This window comes from Ambystoma mexicanum, chromosome 2p (assembly GCF_040938575.1).
Source record: "Ambystoma mexicanum isolate Mex_15411 chromosome 2p, UKY_AmexF1_1, whole genome shotgun sequence".
NCBI lineage: Eukaryota > Metazoa > Chordata > Amphibia > Caudata > Ambystomatidae > Ambystoma > Ambystoma mexicanum.
Window position 1 is genome coordinate 1,038,900,977 of NC_090923.1, and position 27,506 is coordinate 1,038,928,482.

Consider the following 27,506-nt stretch of genomic DNA (forward strand, 5'->3'; position numbering starts at 1 on the left):
GAACTGCTTAAAATTCATAGTTTGAGTTCCTTTTAAAATGTTAATTTGATGTAAAAATACCATTACATTGCCTTAAAAATGGTTATGCTTTTTCTTTTTAGTAAGCCCATACTTGGGGCCCGATTCACAGAACGTTTTCCAATGGCGGTTTTCCATTATCAAACGCTTCCGTGATTTAGGCCCCAAGTGTCAAGCTGGGAAATATTTCACAATAAGGAACAAGTTACATACCTGTAACTGTTGTTCTCCAGCATGGGTCTGGCATGGATTCACATGCTCATGAATATTCCCCGTCAGGCTTGGAATCCTTGGTAAAAAGAAAATCGGTATCAGTTTCGTTTCTGATCTGTCTTTCTTAGTAGTAATCAATCACTGATCTCTGGGTCATACTGCCCCCAGCCAATGAATGCCCTCTCCCTAAACCCCACCTCCGGCAGCCATCCTCAGATTTGGTAGCACGCCAAGTGGCAGTATGACCAAGTGAAGAGCCGCAGAGGGGTAGGTGGGAGGGTTCGCATGTGAATCCATGCCAGACCCATGCTGGAGAACAACAGTTACAGTTAAGTAACTTGTTCCTTCTCCAGCATGGGGTCTGGCATGGATTCACATGCTCATGAATAAAAGAATACATAGCAGTATACACATGCACAACCACGGGAGGTGGCAACAGGCTCAACATTAAGCAATACAACTCAATATTAAGCATCTCTTACCTCCTGACCAGGCTCACCTTAAGCGAACAGGTTGCGCAGCACTGCTTGGCTGACCCTGGACTCCTCCCTGGAGTCCCGATCGACGCAGTAGAATCTTGTGAAGGTGTGCGTCGACCTCCACGTAGCAGCCCTGCAGATGTCCAGCAGGGGTACACCAGACAGGAACGCCGTGGTAGCAGCGATCGCTCTGGTCGAATGGGCTCTCGGATGGCCGGGCAGCGGTCGGTTTGCCAACCGGTGACAATGCATGATGCAGCCGGAGAGCCATCTGGAAATGCAAGTCTTCGAGAAAGCCTTCGCTTGATTCACAGCCCCAAAGTTCACGAATAGCTGTGACGTCTTCCGAAAACTCTTTGTGCGGTCCACGTAGAACTTCAGCGCTCTAGCTACATCCAGCGAGTGCAAAGTCCTCTCGGCTAGCGTCGAAGGCGACGGGAAGAAAACTGGTAACACCAAGGGCTCGTTGAGGTGGAAGTCCGACGGCACCTTGGGCATGAAGGAGGGGTGTGTCCTAAGCACTACCCTTATGTCGTGAAAAGTCAAGTATGGAGGCTTGCAAGATAGGGCCTGAATCTCTCCCACTCGTCGTGCAGAGGTGATGGCCACGAGGAACACTGTCTTCCATGACAGGAACTTCAAGGGCGCCGAGTGCATAGGCTCGAATGGGGCTCCCATGAGCCTGGTCAGCACCACATTAAGTTCCCACGCCGGGGCAGGAGCCTTCACCGGCGGGAATGAACGGAATAGTCCCTTCATAAATTCCTTTACCAGGCGATGAGACCACAAGGACGCCCGTCCCGTAGTCCTGGTATATCGGGAGATTGCAGCCAGATGTATTTTTACGGAAGCGTGAGCCAGTCCAGCTTTGGCCAGCGACAGTAAGTACGGCAGCACTTGAGGAGCCGTAATCCGCAGAGGGTTAATCTTCTGTGCACGGCACCATACAGAGAACCTCTTCCATTTATGACCGTAACACTTGAGAGTTGCGGACGACCTGGCCTTTGCAAGAACCTCTCTGCAATCAGCCGGGATATCGTACCCTCCAAACTCTAGCGCTGCAGGAGCCAGGCCTGCAAGTTCAGCGACTGTGGGTCGTGGTGTAGAATGGCGCCTCCTTCTCTGGAGAGAAGATCCGTGTCCGCCGGCAGCCTGACTGGCGGGGACGTTGACAAGTCCAGAAGGTCCGGGAACCAGATGTGCCTCGGCCACACCGCTGCGACGAGGATCATCCTGCACCTGGACATATTGAGCTGGCTGATGAGGCGGAGCAGCAACGGCAACGGAGGGAACACGTATAGAAACAGGCCGTCCCAAGGGAACAAGAAAGCATCGCCCATGTATTAATTATGTTCGAACACGATCATAAAAATCAAGAATTGTAGATAAATGAAAAGTTTATAAATAAACGATACCGTTTTAAAATAAAAAAATAAAATCTACCTTCCAAATTTCACGTTCCAAGGTTAAACGGTTTGAGCTGGGTGTTGAGCCCGTCATTCACCAGTCCCGCTTTTTACCTTTTCCTTAGTGGGTGCCTATGTTATGAAAAGAATGTACCTTCCAAATTTCACGTTCCTAGGTGAAACTGTTTGAGCTAGGCATTGATGAGTCAGAGATTATATATACATATACATATATATATATATATATATACACACATATACACATACATACACACACCTTTTAAGTGTACTTAATTTGCTGCACATTCTTATTGATAAATGATTGCATATTTTCCGGTATATATGGACCTATTTTTAACATGGGAGTGATCTGAACCCTAGAACAGTTTCCACCCCTACTATGAGTAAGGCCTAACTGCTCAGTTACATCTTCGTTCTAAATCCCACTGCAGTGGTGGTATATACACAAAGCAACCTAACTAGAAGCAGGGTGCAAAATATGCACTCGCCACAAACCGCTGGCTAGTGAAGTTTGACTCTTGGCGAGTACGATATGGTGTTCTGTGCCTATGCATAGCATTGAGGTGTCTAGTAACTTTGATGGCTGGCTAGTAGATTACAACATTAATTCTTGCCCCTGCTAAAAGTATAACACTGAACTAACCGGCTCCTCTCTCGTACGGTTGTGCAGATTATGCTTCAACTAGGGAATCGGGTTTGTTTGAAATGTAACAAATTGTGGGAAATATTAACCCAACTGTGGGACATTTTCTTTTTCTTAGCAACCTTTATATTACAGGGTTTTAATGAGCACCAACCTGATGTGAGGAAAATCTTCAAGAGTTAAATCAATAAACAAATGACCGGTGCCTGGTTAGCAGCAGTTGTAATTAACAAGTTCAATCTACATGCGCCTGCACAAGAAAGCATCGCCCATGCTCCTCGGCTGTGGGAACCTGCTGGCGAACCTCTGGCACTTGGAGTTCGTCGCCATCGTGAACAGGTCGATCTGGGGTTTGCCCCATCGTTGGAAGAGTCAATCCACTTGATCCTGGCGCAGTTCCCACTCGTGGCACGAGCGCATCTCCCTGCTGAGTGAGTCGGCGATGGTGTTTTTTATTCCTGCCAGGTGGAAGGGAACCAGAAACATCCCCTGGGCGACTGCCCAGTGCCACAGATCCTGGGCCTCCTTGGATAGGGCTGGGGATCTGGTGCCTCCTTGCTTCCGTATGTAGAACATAGTGGTGGTGTTGTCGGTGAAGATCCTCACCACCTTGTCCTTGAGGGACAGGAGGAACGACTTGAGCGACCAGAACACTGCACGGAGCTCAAAGATGTTGATGTGAAGAGACCTCTCCTCCGGGAGCCAAAGGCCTCTTGCGTGGAGATCTCCGGTGTGGGCCCCCCAACCTTCCAGAGAGGCGTCCGTAGTCACCGTCTCCTGAAACGCCAGGGTTTGAAAGTCTGTGCCCGTCGTGAGGTGAGCCCGGGTGCCCCACCATAGGATCGCCCGACGGAACTCCTCATCGAGGGGGATCCTGTCCTCGAAGCAGCTCCCCGTCTGAACCCAGCGGGCATCGAGGAACTCCTGTAGCGGACGCATCCGAAGTCTGCAAAAGGGAACAAGGTAGATGCATGAGGACATCATCCCGAGAAGGGACTTGATGGACCTCACCCTGGCCACGTCCGTGGCCAACAGTCGCCGTACCTTGCCCAGGATGGTTTTGGTCCTCTCCTCTGACGGGGAGGCCAATTGCTCCACTGTATCGAGCTTCGCCCCCAAGAACAGTGCTACTTGTGACAGAACTAGGTGGGATTTGGGGTAGATGGAGAACCCCAGCTCCGTGAGCAACCGGACGGTCCTCGTCATATGATCGACGGCGAGTTCCCTTGACCTTCCCCGGATTAGCCAGTCGTCCAGGTAGGGGTAGACGTGGATCCCCTGCAGGCGCAGCCGTGCCGCCACTGGTGCCAGGCACTTGGTGAAAACCCTGGGTGCCGACTTTAATCCGAACGGTAGGGCTCTGAATTGGTAGTGGCGTCCTTGAACCACGAACCTGAGGAACTTCCTGTGCCTTTCTAGAATGGGGATGTGGAAATAGGCATCCTCCAGGTCCAGCGACGATAGGTAGTCGCCTACCTCCAGCTGTCGCAGTACGTGCTGGAGGGTGACCATCCTGAATTTCTGCGCCTTGATGTATTTTGTTTAACCGACGCAGGTCTAGGATGGGGCGGCAACCGCCTGTCTTCTTCCTGACGAGGAAGTACCTCGAGTACACTCCGGAGCCCCGGAGCCTCCTGGGGACGAGCTCGATGGCACCTTTCTTGAGCATCGCCTTTACCTCCAACAGCAGTTGAGAGACGTGATTCTCCTTCCTGACCAAGGGAGGAATGCGAGGGCACTTTAGGAAATCCAGTGAGTGCCCGTTGGCCAGGGTGTCCAACACCCAATGATCGGTGGAGATGGACTCCCACACCCTGACGAACTTCGTCAGTCGGCCTCCCACTGGGGTGCTTCGGTGGGGGCCCGACCACCCGGCCGGTCAGTCTTGCTTGGACGTGTCCTTGCCGCCTTGGCCTCCTTGGCGGCGGGAACCCCCTTGCTTGCCGCAACCTCTGTAGGCCTCCTGGGAAGAGGAGCGGGCCGCCTGGCGGTAGGTGGAGGAGCCACCGCTGGATCCTTTGGAGGCACCCTGTCTGCCTCCAGAGCTCCGAAAGGGCCGGCGCTGCTGAAGCACTCCAAGGGCCCGGGCCGTCTCCGAGTCGGTCTTGATGGCCTGTAGAGACTCATCCATCGCCTTACCAAATAGGTTGTTGCCATCGAACGGCATGTCCAACACTCTGGTTTGGACGTCCTGGCGAAAGTCTGTTGCCTTGAGCCATCCTCGTCGTCAGAGGCAAACTGTTGCCCAGTTGGCGAAATCCGGTATCGGCAATGTCTGTTGCCACTGTAATGGCGTGATCCGACGCCACCTCGCCCTCCTGCAGAATTTCTAGGGCCTCCGCCCTTTTGTCATCAGGCAGGAAATCTAGCAGGGGAGCTATCTTGAACCAGAGCTTCCTGTCGTAGCGGGCCACGATTGCTATGATATGATATGATATGATAAGGTATTTGTAACGCGCCTATACACAAGTGTTTCAAGGCGCGACGAGGCAGGGAGGGAGGGAAACAAGGGGAAGACAGACAAACGATCCTACTAGGCCAGGTGTCATTCAGATCGTGCAAGTGCAGAGGTAAGGGGAAAAGGAGAAAGTGCAGGGGGAGGAGGTGGGGGGGGGAAAGTGCAGTACAAGGTAAGTAGCGTAATAAAATAATAAATAATAAATAATAAATAAAAGGGCCAGCTGGTGGCAAGTGCGAGGTAAGTGCAGAGCAAGTGCTGGGAAGGGGGCTGTAGGGATGCAGTGACAGTCCCACAGTGCAGGAGGAGCCAGGGAGGCAGTGCAAGTGGAGAGTGGCTGGGCCCTGGACCGAGGTCACAGAGTGGCCCAGATGCAGGTTTAGTGCAGACTTCAGTGGGGAGTTTAGCAGGTTTAGCAAGGGAGAGGGAGAGAGAAGGCAGAAGCGAAGAGGAAGGTTTTGAGGTGCTTCCGGAACCGGAGATGGTTCTCCTCAAGTTTCAGGGAGGCAGGAAGGCTGTTCCAGAGGGAGGCCCCTGCTGCGGAGAGAGATCTACCCCCAGCTCGTTGCTTCGAGAAGCGGCTGACCATGAGGGAGTTGGAGACGGATGAGCGAAGGGCTCGTGAAGGCAGATATTTAGGAAGAGAGAGTTGAAGGTATTTAGGCCCCAGGCCCCAGAAGGCCTTGTGGACAATGCAGAGGGTTTTGAACTTAATCCTCGCAGCCACTGGGAGCCAGTGAAGAGATTTCAGTCCTGGAGAGATACGGTCCCTGGGCTTGAGGCCAAGGACAAGTCTCGCAGTTCTGTTCTGGATAAGTTGCAGAGGGCGGAGAGTGGAGGCAGGCAGATTAAGATAGAGGCTGTTACAGTAGTCCAGCCTTGAGAGAACCAGGGCTCGGGAGACAGTGAGCTTCTGGGGGAAGGAGAGGAAGGGAAGAATACCTCTGAGGAGGTGCAGCTGGTAGTGTGACTTCTTAGAGACGTCAGATATATGAGGAGAGAAGGAGAGTGTGGAGTCGAAGATGACCCCGAGGTTTTTAGCTTTGCTAAGGCATTGGCCGCCTTAATCGTCGTCGCCGCCGCCGAGATGACCCGTCGTCCCATAGAGTCCAACTTCTTGCCCTCGCTGTCCGGCGGGGAAGTGGAAGTTGAAGCTGCCGCGCCCGCTGCCTTCTTCTTAGCCGCTGCCGAGACGACCGAGTCCGGCGTGGGCTGGGCCCTGAGGCACAAGGGGGCAGCATCGGGGACTCGGTACTTCTTCTCGTACCTGTCCCTCTTGGCGGGTGTCGTGGCAGGGTTCTTGAGGACAGCAAGCCCCTCGTCCCAGATGTCGTCGAGTAAAGGCACCGCGAGGACCGTCTTCCTCTTAGCCTCTCGTCGCTGGTACAGAAACCCCTCCTTTTTCTGTTCTTCAGGGCACAGCTGGAAGAGCTCGGATGCCCTGGTTATCATGGCGTGGAAAGAGCCAACCTGGTGGGATGGGGCCCCCCCCCGGGGGGCTTGTGACGATGGGATGTCTGCTGTGTCATCGCCGCCATCGTCCATCCCCATCGCCGTATCCGTTGCTGTATCCTCACACAGAGAGGGGGATGAGGGGTCCACCGGCCTCGCGGCCACGAAGGGCGGAGAGGGGTGGACTCTCCTCCACTTGTTCGGAGGGTTTCCTGACGGGCCTGGTTCTGGATCCTCCGTCGGGGTCCGTGGTAATCTCGTCCTTATCTCAGTACATAAGGATTGGATTGCCAACAAAATGGCCGCCAAGCTATCCTGGGGCTCGGGCAATTGCTGCGACGGACGCGATGGTCGTTCCACTGGGCCCTGTTCGTCGTCCTCGTCGCCATCTTCGATCACGTCAGCAGGGACCGTCCCCTGGGATCGAACCTCTCGGTGAGGTTTATGAACCTCTCATTGAGGCCTATGGACCTTTCGTTGAGGCCCCTCTCGGTCTCCACCAGTTCCTCCTCAGAGGCTGATTCCGAGTCTGTAGCGGCCACCGGGCCCCCCTCCCCTCTTTTTCAGCCGGGGGCTTCACGGGGGTCTTAGCGGTGGGCTGGAAAGAGGATTCCTGCCGCGGCGGCAGGGATACTCTGGGCCCAGAGGCCGTTTCCATTGGCGTAGTCTCAGCCGGCTCCGCCAGGGTCGCAGAGACCACTTCGGTAGAGGCCTTAGCTGGGTGGATCAAGGCCCTGACCACCTTAGGTACGTCCTGGGCCTTTGCCTTGAGGGGAGGGTCAACGCCTCGCTCCCCCTTCGAGATCGACCGGGTCCGCTCCAGCGGACTTCCTCTTCCCCGAACCAGAGCGCTGGCTCGTGGTCGAACGTGCCGGGCAAGTAGCGCCCTGCTTGGCAACCGAAGAGCCCGACCTTTCGGCGCTCCCGGAGCCCACGGACTCGCAGTGCTTGGCCTTCTGTTGGGCCCCCGTCACCGGGGCGCCCTCAAAGGACTTAGAAGCCTGCTCAACCTTCTTCTTCGCCTTCTCACTTGCTGTGCCCTTCTCCAGCCAGGAGGTTAGGCGGGAACAACGATCTTGTTTGGTCCTTTCCGAAAACTTCTTGCAGAACGCACAGTCCTTCTCCACGTGCGTCTTGTCCCCATGGAGGCAGTAGAGACATTGCAAATGCTCTACCTCCTTGAAAACGTTATATAATCCGCATCCAGGGCAGTTCCTGAACAGCTTTGATCCGGGCGTCGAGCTTCCTTTGTCCTGGGCCATGTCCGTTGAGGTAGGCCGCAGATCTTCCGGAATCCTCTAAGAAGTGTAAACTCGACGAAAACTTCACCCTTGAGGGGCGTAGAAGAATTCTGCAACGGGTCCCCGTTATCGGAAGTAGAAACGGTGGAGCTTGAGGCTCGTTTAAACCTAAAAAATGAGAAAAAATGTGAAAAAGCAGTAAAAAACTCGAGAGCTAAACACGAGGACTCCCAACACTTGAGCGTGCGGTAAAAATCTGAGGATGGCTGCCGGAGGCGGGGCTTAGGGAGAGGGCAGTCATTGGCTGGGGGCAGTATGACCCAGAGATCAGTGATTCGTTACTACTAAGAAAGACAGATCAGAAAATTAACTGATACTGATTTTTTCTTTACCGAGGATTCCCAGCCTGACGACAGGGAATATTCATGAGCATGTGAATCCATGCCAGACCCCATGCTGGAGAACTAATGGTTTGTGGGACATCTTTGATTATCAGAAGGTTTTACAGATCTACACTCCTAAGCATACATTTGAAATTGTATCACTAGGTAATGCAGGATGCAGTTAAGGCAAACCTTGCCATTTGGTTGTGGGTCATGCCTGTACAAACTTAAATAGAGGGTTGCGAGAAACTGTTCCATCAAGCACTCGTTCAATGTTGGGGTTCCCTCCATTTTTATTCCCTTTGAGAAATGTAATTTTCAGGCATTTTATAAATTTTGTACACATGATAGCTCTGACACCGTAGCACTACCAAAACAAACTAGCTCTCACAGACAAGAGTATACTGTAGATAGAGGTTCAACAACCAGAAAGTCTTTTAAAACATTTTTTAAAAGCCTGCAATTGGAGTGTCTGTAGTGGTCTCACTGCATCACCCTCCCCCATCTCACCAGCCATATATGATATATAGGATATGACATTTATAACGCGCCTATACACAAGTGTATTGTATGGGAGCAAGATAACTCAGTAATGCTAGGGAGCTTTGTTAAACCTCAACCAGGCTAAGCCGAGGGAAGGAAGGAAAAAAATTCAGACGATTAGTAGTGCAAAGTTAAAAGGCAAAAATTTTGCTACTTACTGAGAAGGGGGCTCGTCCTTTATCTCTAGCACTATGTTTTGTCCTTTGCAGAAGCTTTCGCCTTCATAGTGTAGCTGTCCGTCCTCACATCTGGCAGAAAACTGCTGTTTATCAGTCTTCAACCCCGCTGAAAAAATACAAAAACAAGGTTCAGGTGGACAAACGAAAACCACTCCAGTCTATGTGTTTTTTTTCTTCCCACGACTTTAATCTGCAGGTTGTCTGTTCCAGCATGGTGTCCAATTTAGGAGCACATCTCTAAAAAGGAAGGCAGCAAAACCTCACATATTGGCAAGAACATTAGGGAAAATCTAGCTCAAAACTTTACAACCTTGACTGCATGAAAAAGAGTACATGTGCCTCATCCGGGTGTCGACTTAGTTTACTTTCTCTCTCCTAATCGTTATATACTCCTAGCAATGTGGGATGAAGGAATAAGTTACTTACCTGTAACTGTTGCTCTCCAGCATGGGTCTGGCATGGATTCACATGCTCATGAATATTCCCTGTCAGGCTGGGAATCCTCGGTAAAGAAAAAAATCAGTTTCATTTCTGAACTTTCTTTCTCCTAATAACCAATCACTGGTCTCTGAGTCATACTGCCCCCATCCAATGACTGCCTTCTACCTAAGCCCCTCCTCTGGCAGCCATCTTCAGATTTGGTAGCACGTAAAGTGGCAGTAGGACCAAGAGAAGAGCTGCAGAGGGGTTGGAGGGAGGGTTCGCATATGAATCCATGCCAGACTCATGCTGGAGAACAACAGTTACAGGTAAGTAACTTGCTCCTTCTCCAGCATGGGGTCTGGCATGGATTCACATGCTCATGTATGACAATGCATTACTTACCGTAAAAGCATTTCTGATGGTTGTATCTGCTTAGATTCACATGCTGTGCAAAGGTCCGACATCCAGTGGTCACTGCGGAGTATTGCATTTTGTTTTTCATAGTCGAAAAGGGGACGTCAACAAGGCGTGTCTGTAACACTATCCCTATAGTGACGTGCACTGTACCCACAATCCCTCACGCGTCGAGGTCCCTCTGTTTGTATTTTTTCTGCCCTGAGGGAGCCTTCTATACGTGAGTGAGTACAGAAAAGAGAGAGAGATGTAGAAAGGTGTCTATGTTCCTTCCATCCGAGCGGGGAGGAAGGGTGGGCGCATGTGAATCTAAGCAGATACAACCATCAGAAATGCTTTTACGGTAAGTAATGCATTGTCTTCTGATGTTTGTTAATCTGCTTAGAATCACATGCTGTGCATAGACTAGCGAGCAGTACCCGGAGTTGGCGGTGGGTTATGAGAAGGAACAGTAGAGAAAAAATGTCTTAATACTGCCTGTCCCACCTGGGAGTCAGATCAAGAGTGTGCATCTAGATAGTAGTGTTTTGTAAAGGTGTGCACAGAACTCCAGGTAGCCGCTTTGCAGATGGACTCAAGGGGAACATTTGCAATGAATTCTATGGAAGCCCCAGTGCCTCGAGTAGAATGTGCTCTTGGCTTGAAGGGTAGTTCTCTCTTAGCAAGAGAGAAACAGAGAGTGATGCATTGAACAATCCATCTAGATATAGTGGACTTTGAGACTGCATCTCCTTCTCTTCCTGCTGCCACAGAGACAAAGAACTGATTAGTCTTTCTCACTGGCTTGGTTCTTTCCATGTAGAACATGACAGCTCTGCGTACATCTAGTGTATGCAGACTTTTTTCTCCCAAGCTGGAAGGGTTTTGAAAGAACGTTGGTAGTTCTATTGACTGGTTTACATGGAATTTCGAGATGAATTTTGGTGCAAACCTTGGGTGTGTGCGTAGAACCACCTTATCCTTGTGAACTGTTACGAAGGGGTCTAGAACAGAAAGAGCCTGTAGTTCACTTACTCTCCTAATGGAGGTGATAGCTATTAGGAAAGCAGTCTTAAGAGTGAGGTCTTTAAGAGTTGCCTTGTGCATGGGTTCAAAAGGCGAGCCCATGAGTCTAGAAAGTACCACATTTAAGTCCCATCCGGGAGCTGGGTTAGGTATCGGAGGGTGTATTCTCTTTACCCCCTCCATGAAAGCCTTGATAACTGGTATCTTCCACCACAACACTTTAAGTTGGGAAGTGGTGTATGCAGAAAGTGCCACCAGGTGGACTTTAATGGAATTGAACACTAGACCTGAATCCAGTAAATGGGTCAAGTACAGAACAATGTGTGTGGGAGAGCAGTCAACCGGGTTGACACCAGATGACAAATATTTTCCATTTGCTAGAATAGCAGTGGTGAGTATTAGGTTTTCTGGCTTCCCTGAGGATGTACATACATCTATGCGGGAGTTGTAGATGTCCAAATTCTATGATCTCAGGAGCCAGGCTCCTAAGTTCATGGTCTGAGGGCATGGATGCAGTGTCCTGCCCTTGTCCTGTGACAGCATGTTGTACGGGCAGGGAAGTTTCACTGGGGGAGATAGGGACATCTCCATCAAGTGAGCGAACCATGGCTGCCGGGCCCACATTGGGGCCACTAGTATCATGGTAACTTGCTCCTGGTGCATCTTGTGCACCACTTTGTTGAGAAGGGGAGTCGGGGGAAAGGCGTAAACAAATTTCCCTGACCATTGAATCGACAGACCGTTCCCCTTGGACTGGTTCTGGGGGTACCTGGAGGCGTAACTTTGGCATTGTGAGTTCTCCAGAGTTGCGAACAGGTCTATTTCCGGGAATCCCCATTGCGTGAAGACGTCTAAGACGATGTCTTCGTGCAATCGCCATTCGTACTCTTTGGGCAGGGGGAAGTCTCTGCTGAGTTCGTCTGCTAGCAGATTGAGTTCCCCTGGTACGTGTTGTGACAGTAGGAACATGTGTTTGAGAGCCCACTTCCATATATTCTGGGACAGCTTGGACAGTCCTGGAGAGTGGGTGCCCCCCTGCTTGTTGATGTAGTACATGGCTGTGGTGCTGTCTGTAAGGACCATCACTGTCTTCCCTTGTAGGTTCCTGGAAGGCTTTTAGTGCTTTGAACACCGCCAGTAGCTCCAGTAGGTTTATGTGCTTGGATGCTACGTTCGGAGTCCACACTCCGTGAGCAGTCTGATGGGATAGGTGAGCCCCCCATCCTGTGAGGGATGAGTCTGTGGTTAGAGTGGCCTCCACCGCGGGTGTGGCAAAGGGTTTCCCTATTATCAGGTTTTCCTTTGTCCACCAGAGAACCAAGGCTTGCGAGACCACCACTAGATCGTCCCATTGTCCGCTGGCCTGACACCACTGGCTGTTGAGCCACTCTTGCATTGGGCACATGCGCAGGCGCGCGTGAGGTACCAAATAAATACACGACGCCATCATTCCTAGCAATCGCATCGCTTTGCGCACTGTCACCTCTCGACCTGCCACATATTGGGGGATCTGAAACAGCATGTTTTGGACCCTCTCGTTGGAGGGGAAGACGAGGCCGTCCTTTGTTCGAATTAGAGCCCCTAGGAATTGTTTGACTTGGCTGGGGTCTAAGCTGGACTTCTTCTCGTTGATGGAGAAGCCCAGTTGGAACAAAAGGTCTACAGTCTTTTGGGTGTTTGAGAAGCATGTCTCGTAAGAATCCCCTGTTATGAGCCAGTCGTCGAGGTAAGGGTATACTGGGATGGATAACCTGCGCAGGTGGGCCGCTGCCACTGCCAGTACTTTCGTGAATACCCTTGGTGCAGATGCTATGCCGAAGGGTAGCACTCTGAACTGGTAGTGTTTGCCCTCTATCATGAACCGGAGGTATTTTCTGTGTGCTGGCAACATTAAAATATGAAAGGATGCATCTTTCATGTCCAGTGTTGTCATGTAATCTCCCTGTGATAGCAGTGGGAACACTTCCTGTAAGGTCACCATACGAAACTTTTGGGGTTTGACAAACTTGTTCGCTGGGCGCAGATCTAATACAGGGCGCATGGTTAGATCCTTTTTGGGTACAAGGAAGTACACTGAATAAATACCTTCCATTACCTGAGATAGAGGCACGACCTCTATGGCTCCTTTTTCCAGCAGTTGGTCCACTTCTTGGAGAAGGATGGCGAGGTGTTCTGGTGTCATGCGGCGTCCCCTCGGGGGTCTGTATGTTGGGGAACTGTTGAACTCTATACAGTAGCCGCGGGCTATGGTGGAAAGTACCCAGCGGTCTGATGTTATTCCCTCCCATGCTGGAAGAAAGGATGTTAACCGGCCCCCGACCGGCGTTGCATGGGAGGGGACGCGAATCTTCGCGTCACTTGGTGGTGTTGTTGGCTTGGGAGCCTCTGGGGGTGGAACCCCGGCCTCTTCCCTTGCCACGGCGTTGACCCCTCTGATTGTACTGGCCGCTATTACCCTGGTAGTTGCTGGCAGAATACTGTTGTTGGTTTTGTTGCTGGCGTTGTCCACGAAAAAAGTGCTTATTACCAAATCCCCGCCTGTTAGGGGGTTTTGAAATTTGGTCTAAGGTATTTATTGTATCAAATTCTTTCTTCGCGTTCTCCAGCGCGTCATCCACTGCTCTCCCAAAGAAGTTGGACTCCTCTATGGGTTTATTAATAAGGGACGCTTGTGTTTCCGCCTTAAATCCGGAATTGCGAAGCCAGACGTGACGCTTCAGTAAAATTCCTTGTACCAAAGTGCGGCCAGCCGTCTCTGCTGCATCAAGGGTATTCTTGACGATGCTTTGATGGACCAGAGAGCCCTCGTTAACTGTAGCCAGTAAACGAGTCCTTAGGGGTTCGGGAACTTCTTTGATGTCCTGTTTGAGCTTAGCCCATTGAGCATCGGCGTAGCTTGCCAATAGGGTATTATTATTGGCGATTCTGGTAGAGAATGCTGCAGAGGTGGTGATTCTCTTGGCTAGGGCATACAGCTTCTTCCCCTCTTTATTAGGGGGTGCCTCGCTAGTAGATAGTGGGACTCCTGCCCTTTTCCTGGTGTTGCTCACGACCAGGGAGTCCGGGATTGAGTGACCCTTAATATATAATGGGTCTGATTGAGAGGGAGAGAACAGTTTCTCAATCCTCGGATTGACCCCTCTCACCAATGCAGGAGTGGAAAGAGAAGGTGTAATACGCCTCTTAACTGAGGCGAGGATGGGTATAATCTGGCTAGTGGGGGTTTTTTCTTTGATAATCCTCTCCACAAAATCGGTGTCTGGGGTGACCTCCCCAGTTTCGATTTCGAAATGTGCTGCTGCCTTCTTCAGCAGTGCATTGAAGGTGGGTTGATCATCGACAGGCGAAGGGTTCCTGACTGGTGTAGTCTCAGTAGACCTGATGACTATACTGCTACTGCCTGTGTCAGTCGACCTAGCCGGTGACTGCCAGGGATTTGGGTCGCCCTCGCCTGTGTCTTCCTGGAATCCTTCCTCACATAGGTTAGTTTCCTCGTGAAAACCTTCCTCTTCTTGTTGGTCCTCAACATAGGTGAACTCATCTTCCTCCTGGAAGAAGGTGTCTTCCTCAGTGGGATTGTAAGAGTAAATGTCCTCCTGTATGGGGTTATAAAACTTGGACTCTCCAGGGGTGCCTCCCTTGGTCTCTTGGGTGCCCTGTCTTCTGGGATGGACATGAACCCGTCTAGTTTGTCCATACAGGTCTGGAACCTTTCAAAGGTCCACTGAGGTCGGCCAGGACGGTCTGGGAAAGAAAAAGGGGTTTCTTCCTCCTGTAATTGTCTGGTTCTGTCCCATAACGTCGAAGAAAGAGAGCCTTCGCCTTCTGAGTAGCCTTCTTGCTGGCTAGGGCCTTCTGTCGGCGTCGGGAACTGGCCTGATCTGTTTTCCGGCGCTTTCGGCGTATCTTTGGCCTTGTGCGCGGTTTTCACCATTTCACTCGCCGTACGTCTCTGGCCGTCCTTAGATGCTATGCGCGCGAGGCTTTCGGCGATCATTCTCTCTTCCGAGGGATCGGTCGCCGTCGCGCTATGTAACGTCGAGCCTTTGCTCGTTGAGTCCTTGCTCGTCGAGTTCTTGTTGGCAACGTGATCGCTCTTGCGATGCGCTTTGCCAGAGGTTTTGGTGTTAGCGCCCTTATTCTTAGAGTGCCCAGTCGCCTGTCGCGGAAGCAGTGGCGGGGAGGGCTGACGACCCTTACGGTCGGCGGAAGGCGCCGGTGGGCCCGGCGTCCCCGTTGGCGCAATGGCTGCCTTCGTCTTCGACGAATGTGTGCCGGGGGGGTATGTGCTTTGGTGTTTTTCCGTGTGCGTCCTTGTCGCTGGGGTGTTCATCCCCATAAACTGGGCGTGAGCCCGGCTTGTCGGGGCCGGGGACGGACGACGAGGAGCGTGAGCGCTCCTTTGAGAGGTCTACAGCCTCTGTTACGGGGGCCGTGTAGTCACTGTCCTCATCACACTCGGCGGCGGCTGCAGCGGGCGAGGAGTCAGGCCTAGACATGGCGTAGGCCGCCCACCTTTTGACCCTGCGGTCTTTTAGAGTTTTGGGCTTTAGTAATTTACAGGCCGCACAGCCGTCCTCCTGGTTATCGAGGGGCAAGCAACGGTTGCACCGTTTGTGCTTATCCTTCCAGGTATATTTACCCTTGCAAAGCGGGCAAAACCTAAATGGCGTCCTCTCCATAGCTGAGGGTAATAAGTGTGACTACGACCTCGAAAGAGAGGGAAGGGAAAAGAGAAAGGCATTCTTAAAGAGAAGAAAGAAAGAAAGACCACAAAACCCCACTCTCCCTACTGTGTATGGCCGGCAAGGCCAGGCCACGTGTTCGGCAGCGCCGAAGGATCCCCTCCGCTCGTCCTTCCGTCGAAGATCTTGCTCGGCGGAGAAACGGCTCTGCGTCGAGGGAGGGATCTACGTTATTGATATTAATAACAAACGACCAAAGGTCGAAGAAACTATTTGGCAATGTCTATCGAGGAGCTCCGCATAATGGCGACCAGTAGCTGGGCGGAAAAAAACAATCTGAGGGACCTCGACGCGTGAGGGATTGTGGGTACAACGCACGTCACTATAGGGATAGTGTTACAGACACGCCTTGTCGACGTCCCCTTTTCGACTACGAAAAACTAAATGCAATGCTCCGCAGTGACCACTGGATGTCGGACCTATGCACAGCATGTGATTCTAAGCAGATTAACAAACATCAGAAACAAGAATACATAGCAGTTTAACACATGCACAACCACGGGAGGTGGCAAGGCTCAACATTAAGCAATTATATTATCTCAAAATTAAGCATCTCTTTCCCCTTCACCAGGCCCACCTTCAGGCGAACAGGTTGCGCAGCACTGCCTGGCCGACTCTGGCCTCCTCCCTGGAATCCCGGTCGACGCAGTAGAATCTCTTGAAGGTGTGCGTCAACCTCCAAGTAGCAGCCCTGCAGATGTCCAGCAGGGGCACACCAGATAGGAACGCCGTGGTAGCAGCCATCACGCTGGTCGAATGGGCTCTGGCGGCCGGGCAACGGTTGGTTTGCCAACCAGTGACAGTGCATGATGCAGCCGGAGAGCCATCTGGAAATGGAAGCCTTCAAGAGGGCCTTCCCTTGGTTCACAGGTCCAAAGTTCACAAACAGCTGTGATTTCTTCCGAAAATTATTTGTGCGGTCCACGTAGAACTTCAGCGCTCTAGCTACATCCAGCGAGTGCAAAGTGCTCTCGGCCGGCGACAGGAAGAAAAACAGGTAACACCAAGGGCTCGTTGAGATGGAAGTCCGACGGCACCTTGGGCATGAAGGAGGTGTGTGTCCTCAGCACCACCCTCGTCTCGTGGAAAGTCAGGTATGGAGGCTTGCATGAGAGGGCCTGGTTCTCTCCCACACGTCGTGCGGAGGTGATGGCGACAAACGCTGTTTTCCACGACAGGAACTTCAACAGTGCCGAATGCAGAGGCTCGAATGGCGGCCCCATAAGCCTGGTCAGCACAACGTTGAGCTCCCACGCCAGGGAAGGAGCCTTCACCGGCGGGAACGATCGGAACAATCCCTTCACAAACTCCTTCACCAAGCGATGGGACCACAGGGATGAGCGCCCGGAGTTCTGGTGTAGCGGGAGATGGCTGCCAGATGGATCTTGATGGAGGCATGGGCTAGCCCCGCCTTGGCCAGCGATAGCAAGTACGGCAGTACTTGAGGGGACGTAATCCGCAGAGGGTTAATAATCTGTGCCCAGCACCAGACAAAAAACCTCTTCCATTTGTGTCCATAGCACTTGAGAGTTGAGGACGCCATAGCCTTTGCAAGCACCTCCTCGCAGTCCGCCGGGATATCGTACCCTCCAAACTCTAGTGCTGCAGGAGCCAGGCCTTCAGCAACCGTGGGTCGTGGTGGAGGATGGTGCCTCCTTCTCTGGCGAGGAGATTCGCGTCCGTCGGCAGTTTGACTGGGAGGGACGCCGACATGTCCAGAAGGTCCGGGAACCAGATCTGTCTCGGCCACGCCAGTGCAACGAGGATCATCCTACACTGGGACCATCTGAGTTGGTTGATGAGTCGCAGCAGCAACGGCAACGGTGGGAACGCATACAGGAACAATCCGTCCCAAGGGAATGAGAAGGCATCGCCCATGCTCCCCGGCTGGGGAAACCTGCTGGCGAACCTCCGGCACTTGGTGTTCATCGCCGTCGCGAATAGGTCGATCTGGGGATTGCCCCATCGACGGAATAGCAGATCCACTTGATCCTGACGCAGTTCCCACTCGTGGCACGAGCATAACTCCCTGCTGAGTGAGTTGCGATGGTGTTTGTCCCTGCCAGATGGAAGGGTACTAGAAACATCCCTTGGGCGACGGCCCAGTGCCACAGATCCTGGGCTTCCATGGATAGGGCTGGGGATCTGGTGCCTCCCTGCTTCCGGATGTAGAACATCGTGGTGGTGTTGTCGGTGAAAATCCTTACCACCTTGCCCTTGAGGGTCGGGAGGAACGACCTGAGGGTCCAGAACACGGCTCGGAGCTCCAGGACATTGATGTGTAGTGACCTCTCCTCCGGGAGCCAGAGGCCTCTTGCGTGGAGATCTCCAGTGTGCGCGCCCCATCCCTCCAGGGAGGCAGCCGTCGTCACCGTGTCCTGATGTGCCGGGGTCTGGAAGTCCATACCCGCTGCCACAAGTTCTCTTGTCTTTGCTCGGATGAGCCAGTCGTCCAGGTAGGGGTAGACGTGGATCCCCTGTAGGCCCCGCTGCGCCGCCACTGGTGCTAGGCACTTGGTGAATACCCTGGGCGCCGACTTCAATCCGAAGGGAAGGGCCTTGAACTGGTAGTGTCGCCCTTGGACTACGAATCTGAGGAACTTTCACTGTCCTTTTAGAATGGGGATGTGAAAGTAGGCATCCTCCAAGTCCAGCGACGATAGGAAGTTGCCTTCCTCCAGCTGTCCCAGCACATGCTGGAGGGTGACCATCCAGAACTTCTGGGACTTTATGTACTTGTTTAAACGACGAAGGTCCAGGATGGGTCGCCAGCCGCCGGTCTTTCTTACGAGGAAGTATCGCGAGTACACTCCGGAGCCCCGGAGCCTCTTTGGGACGAGCTTGATGGCTCCTTTCTTCAGCATCGCCCTTACTTCCAGGAGCAGTTGAGGGATGTGGTTTTCCTTCCTGGCCACGGGTGGAATGCGGGGGCACTACTTTAGGAACTCGAGAGTGTGCCCACGGGCCAGGGCATCGGTGGAGATGGACTTCCACATGCTGATGAACTTTGCCAGCCAGCCTCCAACCGGGGTGCTTTGCCGTCTTGGCCTCCTTGGCGACGACATCCTCTTGACTTGCCGCGTCCTCTGTAGGCCTCCTGCGACGAGGAGCGGGCCGCCTGGCGGTACGTCGAGGAGCTGCCGCTGAATCCTTTGGAGGCACCTTGCGTGCCTCTGGAGTTCCGAAAGGGCGGCCATCGTTGCTGCAACACCCCCACAGCCCGAGCCGTCTCCGTGTCAGCCTTGATGGCCTGCAGTGACTCATTCACTGTCTTGCCAAACAGGTTGCACCTGTCAAAAGGCATGTCCAGACTCTGGCCTGTACGTCTTGGCGGAAATCGGTTGCCTTGAGCCAACCAAGCCGGCGAAGGCAAACACTGTTGCCCATTTGACGAAAACCGGTGTCAGCAATGTCCGTGGCTACTGTTATGGCATGGTCTGACGCCACCTCGCCTTCCTGTAGGATCTGCAGGGCCTCAGCCCTCTTGTCGCCCAGGAGGAAGTCCAGCAAGGGAGGGATCTTAAACCACAGCTCCCTGTCGTAGCGGGCCACAATCGCGAGGGCGTTGGCCGCTTTAATCGTCGTCGCCGCCGACGACGAGATGACCCGCCGTCCCATGGCGTCCAGTTTCTTCCCCTCGCTGTCCGGCGGGGAGGTCGAAGTTGAAGCCGCTACCCCCACCCCTTTCTTCTTGGCAGCCGCAGAGACGACCGAATCCGGGGGTCGGCTGCGCCCTAAGGCACATGGGGGCGGAATCCGGGACCCGGTACTACTTCTCATACCGGTCTCTCTTGGCAGGAGTCGTGGACGGGTTCTTCAGGAGCGACAGCCCCTCGTCCCAGATGTCGTCAAGTAATGGCACAGAGAGGACCGTCTTCCTCTTGGCCTCACGCCGTTGGTAGAGGAAACCTTCCTTCTTCTGTTCCTCGGGGCAGAGCTGGAAGAGCTCAGATACCCTGGCGACCATGGTGTGGAAGGAGCCATTTTCGTCGGGCGGTTTCTTCTATGTATACATGACGGGAGGTATTGAACATGGAGTCCTATTGTGCTATATTCTATAGGAATCGTATGCATTGTCAGCATCAAAATTAGTTACTGGTGTTAATGCAGGCGTTTTTTGCAGGTAGTGCATGCCACACTTTAGGCAGACATAAGAGCAGAGTGACCGGTGTGAAGATGGATTTCTAAAAATCAACCCTGGTGGGACGATTTGAGAGGCCCCCCCTAGTTCTGGTGAGCAGAGACTCAGGGTTTAGCCAAAACTCAATCAAGGTAGCAATGGAGAGCAGCCAAGGATTCATCTCAGGAGTGTGTGAGTGTGGTCAGGGGCCCCAATGAGTCTTCACAGAAGAACCCACAATAATCCAGCTTACACAGAGTAATTACTTACTGTAATGTTCTTTCTATGGATTGTCCCGCAGATTCCACATCAGATAGATATTCATTCCAGCTTCATCTGCTCAGAAAATCTCAACAGGGGACGTAGTGGACCTAGACTCGGTAGTTGATCCGCCTTGACTCTATGCTCAGTTGTCAGCTCCAGACGGGACGTCGTTCATCGTACAATACTGCGTCACTACACCCCCGTAACTCAGATCCCAGATCTGAGCGAGGCAAAGCACACAAGGAAGCAGCAGTTCCAAGATGGCAGTTTAATACAAGGTAAAAGACAGCAAGACTGAAAAGGAACACAAAGGAAGAGCCCTTGACCTTTTCACCCAAAGACTGTAGCTTTTATGAGTCTTCGAGAATAGAAAACGCAAGACCTGGAATCAAAGCTCTAAACTCCTGCATATTGTGGGGAAGGTACCTGGGCCTCTACTGCGTCGATAGTCAAGGTGGGGGAGAAGCGGTTGCCGCCGTGGTACTGTCCTTGGCTCCTACAACAAAGAAAAGCCAATGAAGGCAGTACAGCCGCTGAGTTGGGGAGACCGATACCAACCCGGGCTGACTGGAACCCAAGGTTGCAAACGGCAACATTGTATGAATGAATTTGAAGAGGACAGTGCATCAGGCGTATGTGGCAAGTGATGCAAACATAATTAATGTACTAAATGAGTGAGTGACTTTGAAGCGACGATACATACCGTAAACAGAGTGGTGCGGCCGCACGTGCGTGCGTGCATGCATGCTCAATCAAAAGTCTCTGTTAGGTATCCAAACCCAAAGGGGACAAATGTAAAGAGAATGAATTGTAAAACTGAAGTGGTCCTGCAACGGGTCAAGCTAAACCCTGTTCACATTCGAAAGTCTTCGATACTTGATTGAAATTGGTTCAGGCTCAGCTGAGAGAGACTAATTGTGTTTACAAGGGGATCCAAGCCTGGCCGAGGGGAATCCAGGGTGAACTGAGAGTCACCCGAAAGAATATCCTGCAAACATTGTGCTAATGAGATCTGAGCCCGACTGAGGGGGATCCGGGTGAATAGTGAATCACCTAAAGGGAATACTTGTAGAAATCCAAAGAGGAAAAGAACGTATCGTTTTTGTTTGGTTGCATCATGCCCTCGGAATGAAGAGTCTTTGAGGAGTAAAGAGACTTACATAGAGAAGGTCCCAATTTTATGATTGAACCGTATCCTCGTGCTAAAGAAGCCAGAGGCTGTACTACGCTTGAGTGAACCGCCCTGTCCAGTGCTAAAAACTTGGGGAAGGGAAGGAGGCCAAACACCTAAACATCCTGACATATCATTTTGAACACTTTTCCTTTTGTAACATTATCCCCCACACTGTTTGTCTTTAGAGGTAAGGATTGGCAATCGTTTTCTTTTCTTTTTTTAGTATAGGCCCTTTTATTTGGACAAGACACCACTAGGACTGTGTTATTATTTGATGGTCGTAGCTTGCTCCCATCTGTAGATTTAGGATTAGCTGGGCGTTTACCATACCCCCTTGTTGAAGTTCAATAAACATGCTTGAACTGTGATCACTTGCATCTGTCTTACTGTTGATACCATGCCTTCTTTACACCACCTACTGCAGACGCTTTCATAGCGGGGATGGATGGGAAGGGTGATGGGGAATCTGCACGAGGAGAATCCATAGAAAGAACATTACGATAAGTAATTTCTCCTTCAATGGATTGCCTTTCTCCCGCAGATTCTTCATCAGATAGATTCCCAAAGCAGTAGTAGTGTTGGCGGTGGGAGGAGAGCTTTCACAGCAGAGGTTTCTGCAACACCACCCTACCAAAGCGAGCACCAACCCCACTGTTGACGTCCAGGCTGTAATACTCCATGAATGTATGCAGTGAAGATCAGGACGTGGCCCAGCAGATGTCCTTGACCGGTACTCCTCTCTGCAGTGCCATAGAGGAAGAAACACCTCTGGTTGAATGGGCCCAGATGCCTGGGGTAAACTCCTTCCCCGCGCTGTGATAACACTCTGAGATGCACGCATCATCAACCGTGAGATTGATTGTTTGGAGACCACCAATTTCTGGATATGTTTAAGGCCACAAATACTTGGTCAACTTTCCTTGTACATGAAAGACCCTTGATCCGGAGACCTTTTGGACACAGACAAAGCCACCAAGTATCCTTTGACGGTGGTGACCTGAAGAGGTCAGTGACAGAAGGAACTGCTTCACTGAAGTGGTGGGGCAAGAGATAGGGTAAATCTTGGGTTCCCTGCACCACGCCTCAAATCTTCTCCACCTGCACGCATACAGCGACCTCGTTGGCGGTATGCATGCAGCCAGCAGCACCTCAAGTACCTCCTCAGAGAGGTCCTAGTCATATCTCATCCTCTCAAGAGCCATGCATGTAGGTTGAGGGATTTCAGGTTTGGGTGTAGTACCCGACCTTTCGACTGGGATAGGAGATCCGGGCGACAAGGCAACCAGAGTGGTGGGCAGATGGTCAAGTCCAGAAGTTCAGAGTACCATGTCCTCCTCGCCCAATCCGCAGCGATCAACATCATTGCTCAAAACCTCCTGAGAACCCATGCAATGGTGAGAATCAGAAGGAAGGCGGAGTGGAGGGGAAAGTGCCAGACCACTAGAAACTAAACCCGCTCGCTGGGAATTCCCTCAAGCAAAACTGCCCGCACTTCCTGCTGGACTCCGTGGCAAACAGATGCACTGCTGGGTTACCCCAGAGAAAGAAGAACTCCTCTAGGCACACTTGTGATACCGTGCTCTGCCTGCTCAGAGCATCCGCCAAAGTGTTCTCTGACCCCGCCAGATGAACTGCCGAAACCTAGATCTGGTTCTCCAATAGCCAGAACCAAAGCAGCATCGCTTCGCTGCAAAGGGGGAGGGATTGCACACCACCCTGCTTATTCAGGTAGTGTACGGCCGTCGTACTGTCCGTCAAGACCAGAACATGCTTTCCTTTCATAGAAGGTGCAAACACCTTCAGGGATAACCTGATGGCCCGCAACTCCAGCCTGCTGATGCGCCACCTGGCCTCCATCGCTGACCAAAGGCCGCTCAACTGAAAGTCCTCGCAGTGAGCACCCCAATCCCTCAAGGACGCATCTGTGACCACTCAGACCTGAGACCACGGAGGCCGGAAGGGTTCCCCCGCTAGCATGTTGCTGCTGCTGGCCCACCAAGAAAGGTCGCTGACCATGAATCTGGACACTTTGAGAACGTCCCTCAAAGTGCTGAAGTACTTGCACCACTGACCTCGCAGGAGCCATTGCAAAGACCTCATCCACAGCCTTGCCTCTGGCACCGAAAAAAATGCAAGAGGCGATGAGACCCAAGAGACGGAGGAAGGAAGCCGCTAGCAAGTTGGCGTGGTTCCAGAAAAGATCTGGGCAACGCTGGCGACTCTCCTAGGGGGAGGGATGATGAACTGGAGCCTCTGTGCTGGCGTCAGGTGTGACTTCACTCAAATCAGCCAGTCATCCAGGTACTGAAAGTGATGGACGCTGGATCTCCTGAGACGAGTCGCAACTACCCCCATGAGCATGGTAAAGACCCTTGGAGCAGAGATCCACACAAATGGGAGCACCTTGAATTGATAGTACCTGTCCCCTGTGAGGAATCTCTGGAGTTTCCTGTGCTTCTGGTGGATAGGCACATGAAAGTGTGCATCCTGAAGATCTATGGACATCAGCCAGTCTTGCAACTCGAGAGCATGGAGAATCTCTCTCAACGTCACCATCTTGAATTTGTCCAACCTCAGAATTGTGTTCAAAGCTCTGAGGTCCAAGTTGAGACAGACCTCAGCCCTTCTTGGGTACCAGGAAATACCGGGAATACCAGCCCGACCCTCCCTGCCCGGGCAGTACCTCTTCCACGGCACCCTTCAACGGAAGGGCTTGCAGCTGTTCCAGGAGCTGCTACTCCGGTTGGCAAGGAGGTGGCGGTGGCCTGTCCGGTGGCCCTTTAAGAAAGTCAGACAGTAACCCCAGCGCACAAGCTGAAACCCCCAGTTGTCGGAAGTAAACTCCCGCCATTGGACCGAATGCTCAGTCAACCGTCCTCCAACTGGGGAAACGTGGGAGGAGAAATAAAAGCGGCTTCGGGGGCAGAGCCACTCCAGCCACTGCTGCAGCTGTCGGCTGGCCTCTAGAGGCCCCCTGCCCCTTCCGGAGCGTGGCCAAAACCTCTGCCCCCGCCTGGCTTACGTGAGCCGAGCTGTCCTGCCATACGGGAGATAGTGCTGCTAGCTTCTACCCCTTGATGAGAAAAATAAGGAAGGCTTGTGACGCTAGGCCAAGTGATTTTGCAGCGATCTCGAACTCTGAATTTCTCCAAAGAGTTTTCGCTGTCGGGCCGAAGAGATTCTCACCATCAAAAGCAATAGAGAAGTTTGTTCTACCTCTGAGCCCCCAGGTGAGGTAACGTGGTGCCGGACCCTCCTGGGCCTAGACCAGTGCACTTTTGATCTAATTTGCTGCCCCCAGGCCCCTGCATGCAGCGTCTCCATTCCCCTTCCCTTTCTTGTTACTTCCTGTTTTCCCCCTCCTCGCCCGCCCTCCACCATGATTGGCTGACTAAGGCCTCCCCTGCTGGAGCCAACTCCCGACCCTGCTGGTGTGCAAATCCTTCTACCTCTGAGCCCCCAGGTGAGGTAACCTGGTCCTGGACCCTCCTGGGCCTCACCAGTGTGCCTTTAATCTAATTTGCTACCCCCCATGCTTCACGTCTCCATTCCCCTTCCCTTTCTTGTTACTTCCGGTGTTACCCTCCCTCTGCCCGCCTCCCAGCCCACCCTCCACCCGTGATTGGCTAGCCCTCTGATCTTAACTGACCTCCCAGGGCAGCCCTCTGCCTGTGCAGCCCCAAGGCAAAGGGCCCCCCCCAAGGCAAAGGCCTCCCCCCGCCCCCCGAAAGGCAAAGGGCAGCTCCAACAGAGGTAGCTCCAACAGAGGTAGCTCCAACAGAGGTAGCTCCAACAGAGGTAGCTCCAGACTGTCGGCAGGTGTCAGCAGAGGAAGCCAGTGGCCAGTCATCAACCAGCAGCGACAAACAAGGTAGGGGTGGCCAGGGTGGGGGAGTAAAGCAATCACTCTACTCGGAAGCCCTGCCACATAACAAACCTACTTACATTGTGATTATTAGCTTGTGCCCACTAGGCTAGTAATGTGATTATTAGCTTACTCCTTCTAGGATAGTAGTGTGACTGTCCCGGGAGGATAGCTCAGCGGCAACTTGCACGTCTTGGAAGCAAGACGACACGAAGCAACACAGGTTCGATCCCCGGGTCCGCGCTTAGAAACCTCTGGGTGTTTAAGCGCATTATAAATACACAACTATGAAAAAACAATTACACAACTTTAAAAAAAAGCAATTCCTGTAACAGCGCCTCGATTCCCGCGGGCTGTGTGTCATGCTGCCTACCCCCAGGGACCCAGACCAAGTCCAGCAACCCCGGAAGCAGGCATCAAGTTATTCCAAGTAAGCCCAACAACCCCTGCTAGGGGCCATTTGGATGCAGTCCTGGCGTCTATGGCGCCAGGCTCATATGGAGAGTCAGTCCTGGCGCCATAGGCGCCAGGCTCATAGATTAAAACTTGCCTGATGCAGACCATGCTGCAAACTTACCTGATGCAGACTATGCTGCAAGAGCTCCAAGCCAAAAGAGGCTTGGAAGGGACTACTTTACCTAGGGACTATTATTTTTACTCGGGTGGGGCTGGGGAAGAATACTTACCTGGGACTACTTTGGAGGCTATTTAAACCACGCCCGAAGAGCAGCACACGCTTCGCGTTATTCTGCATCCAGCAGCGTAACACTCACCGTGCCTGCTAGTCTGCATCCAGTCTTCTGCCACGCCCGCCTCGAGTCTGGAGCTCCTAGAAAAAAGGGAGAAAGAAGGAGAAAAGGTTAGAACAAGAGCAATACCTTTGATCCTTACCTGAATTCCCGATCCATCGCGCCAACGAGCTGGAAGAAAGAAGTTATTCTTCTTTCGCCTGCTGCAGCGCCGCGCTGAACTCACCGGCCTTCGCAGCATCTTCACATTCCACTGCATCCTTCTGCATGTTCCCGCCGCACTCCGGCACTTAAGGGGAAGACAAGAACGCCAAGGGAATACACAGAGGCAATATTAGTTACCCCCCATAGACTTACCTGATTTTACCACCAGGGGTACTATTCCTCTTCACGGGTCGGCGCAGCTTCCACTGCATCCTTGCCGAACCCCGGCCCCTAAGGGGAAACAAAGGGACAAACAAGGGGAAACCTCCTCACCACAATAGACTTACCTGATTTTACCACCGGAGGCATTATTCCCAGAGACTTCATACTTTCTCTCTGTGCCTGAATAAGGGAGAAAGCAACAGGCTACATATTGACATTGTTTTATCGAACCGTGTTGGATAATACAAATCCTTACCTGAATATTACCGGTTGCCACGAGGAACTCTTCGCTAGGGTGAAGCTGCAACCTGCGAGGAATCGGACAGAGTGAAAGTCAGACATTCGAACTCTTACGAACTACATACTTACGGTGTCTTGCCGGGAATCTCAGAGTCAATATTGTTCTGGAACTCACCAATTCCTTCGAGCCAGTGAAGCAACTGGTTATCTACGCGCCCCTGCACTCAATGCAGGATGGAGAGCTCATCTTTCCAAACCATCAGGTGAGACTATAAGAGGGGACATCAAAGGTGATCAGTGGGGAGAACAGCGGGAGTTGGGGGGGGGGGTTAACACTCAACTCCACGGGTGGTTAATTCCCTTTCTCCATTTGCATAAGAATATTCCTACGGGCCAAGCAAACGAAGCTAGGTGGGCCAGTCCAGTCCGTCATCTCGGCACTACGCATCACATTGGTGGAGACCGCAGCTGTCCAGTTCAGATCGACGCCCCTGTGGGAGCCAGGTGAGCGTAACACTGAGCGCTTTAAAAATGTAAAAATACATTTAAAAAAAAATTTACCTTGTGCCCTCTAGGCTGGTACTGTGATTATTAGATTGCTCCTTCTAGGATAGTACTGTGACTAGTGAGGGAGGTTCGAGACTCAGATGAGAGGCGGTCCCCAGAACAACAGGGACCGGAGTAACACGTGGAGCACCGGAGAGCCCACCTGAAAGTAGAGCTGGAAACGTAGTGTGTCCCCCCAAAGGGCAATGGCGTAGAAGTCCAACAAAGTTCCAAGGGAAGATCCAAAGGCAGGTAAGGGACGGGCCGAGGTTCAGCAATGAGTAAACAGTTCCAAGCAAAGGTACAAAGGGATGATCCAAGGGAGTCCGGGTGCGTGATCCAAAGTCAAGGTAATCAGCAGAGTAAGTTCAAAACGTAGCGCCAAACAGAGTCGAAAGACAGCTGAGAAGCGGTGAGCGCTTCGTGCCTCAAGCGTTATATACTGTGCGCTTCCGAGTCATGTGACGCCCTCCATCGTCACGTGGAAAACGCCGCTCTGAATCACGTGAGCGGATGAATGATCGATGCGGAAGCGTTCCGCCGCCCCTTCTGCTGTATG

General features: G+C 52.3%; 1 protein-coding gene across 4 annotated transcripts in view; it reads right to left on the bottom strand.

The window, feature by feature from the left end:
* Positions 1 to 27,506, bottom strand: part of BRMS1 (BRMS1 transcriptional repressor and anoikis regulator) — a 458,387-nt gene that overhangs the window by 40,086 nt on the left and 390,795 nt on the right. For all 4 annotated transcript variants that reach the window (XM_069644906.1, XM_069644908.1, XM_069644907.1 and 1 more), the window contains one exon: positions 9,016 to 9,142. In XM_069644906.1, coding sequence (XP_069501007.1) covers positions 9,016 to 9,142 — 127 coding nt within the window. The remainder of the gene's footprint in view (positions 1 to 9,015; positions 9,143 to 27,506) is intronic.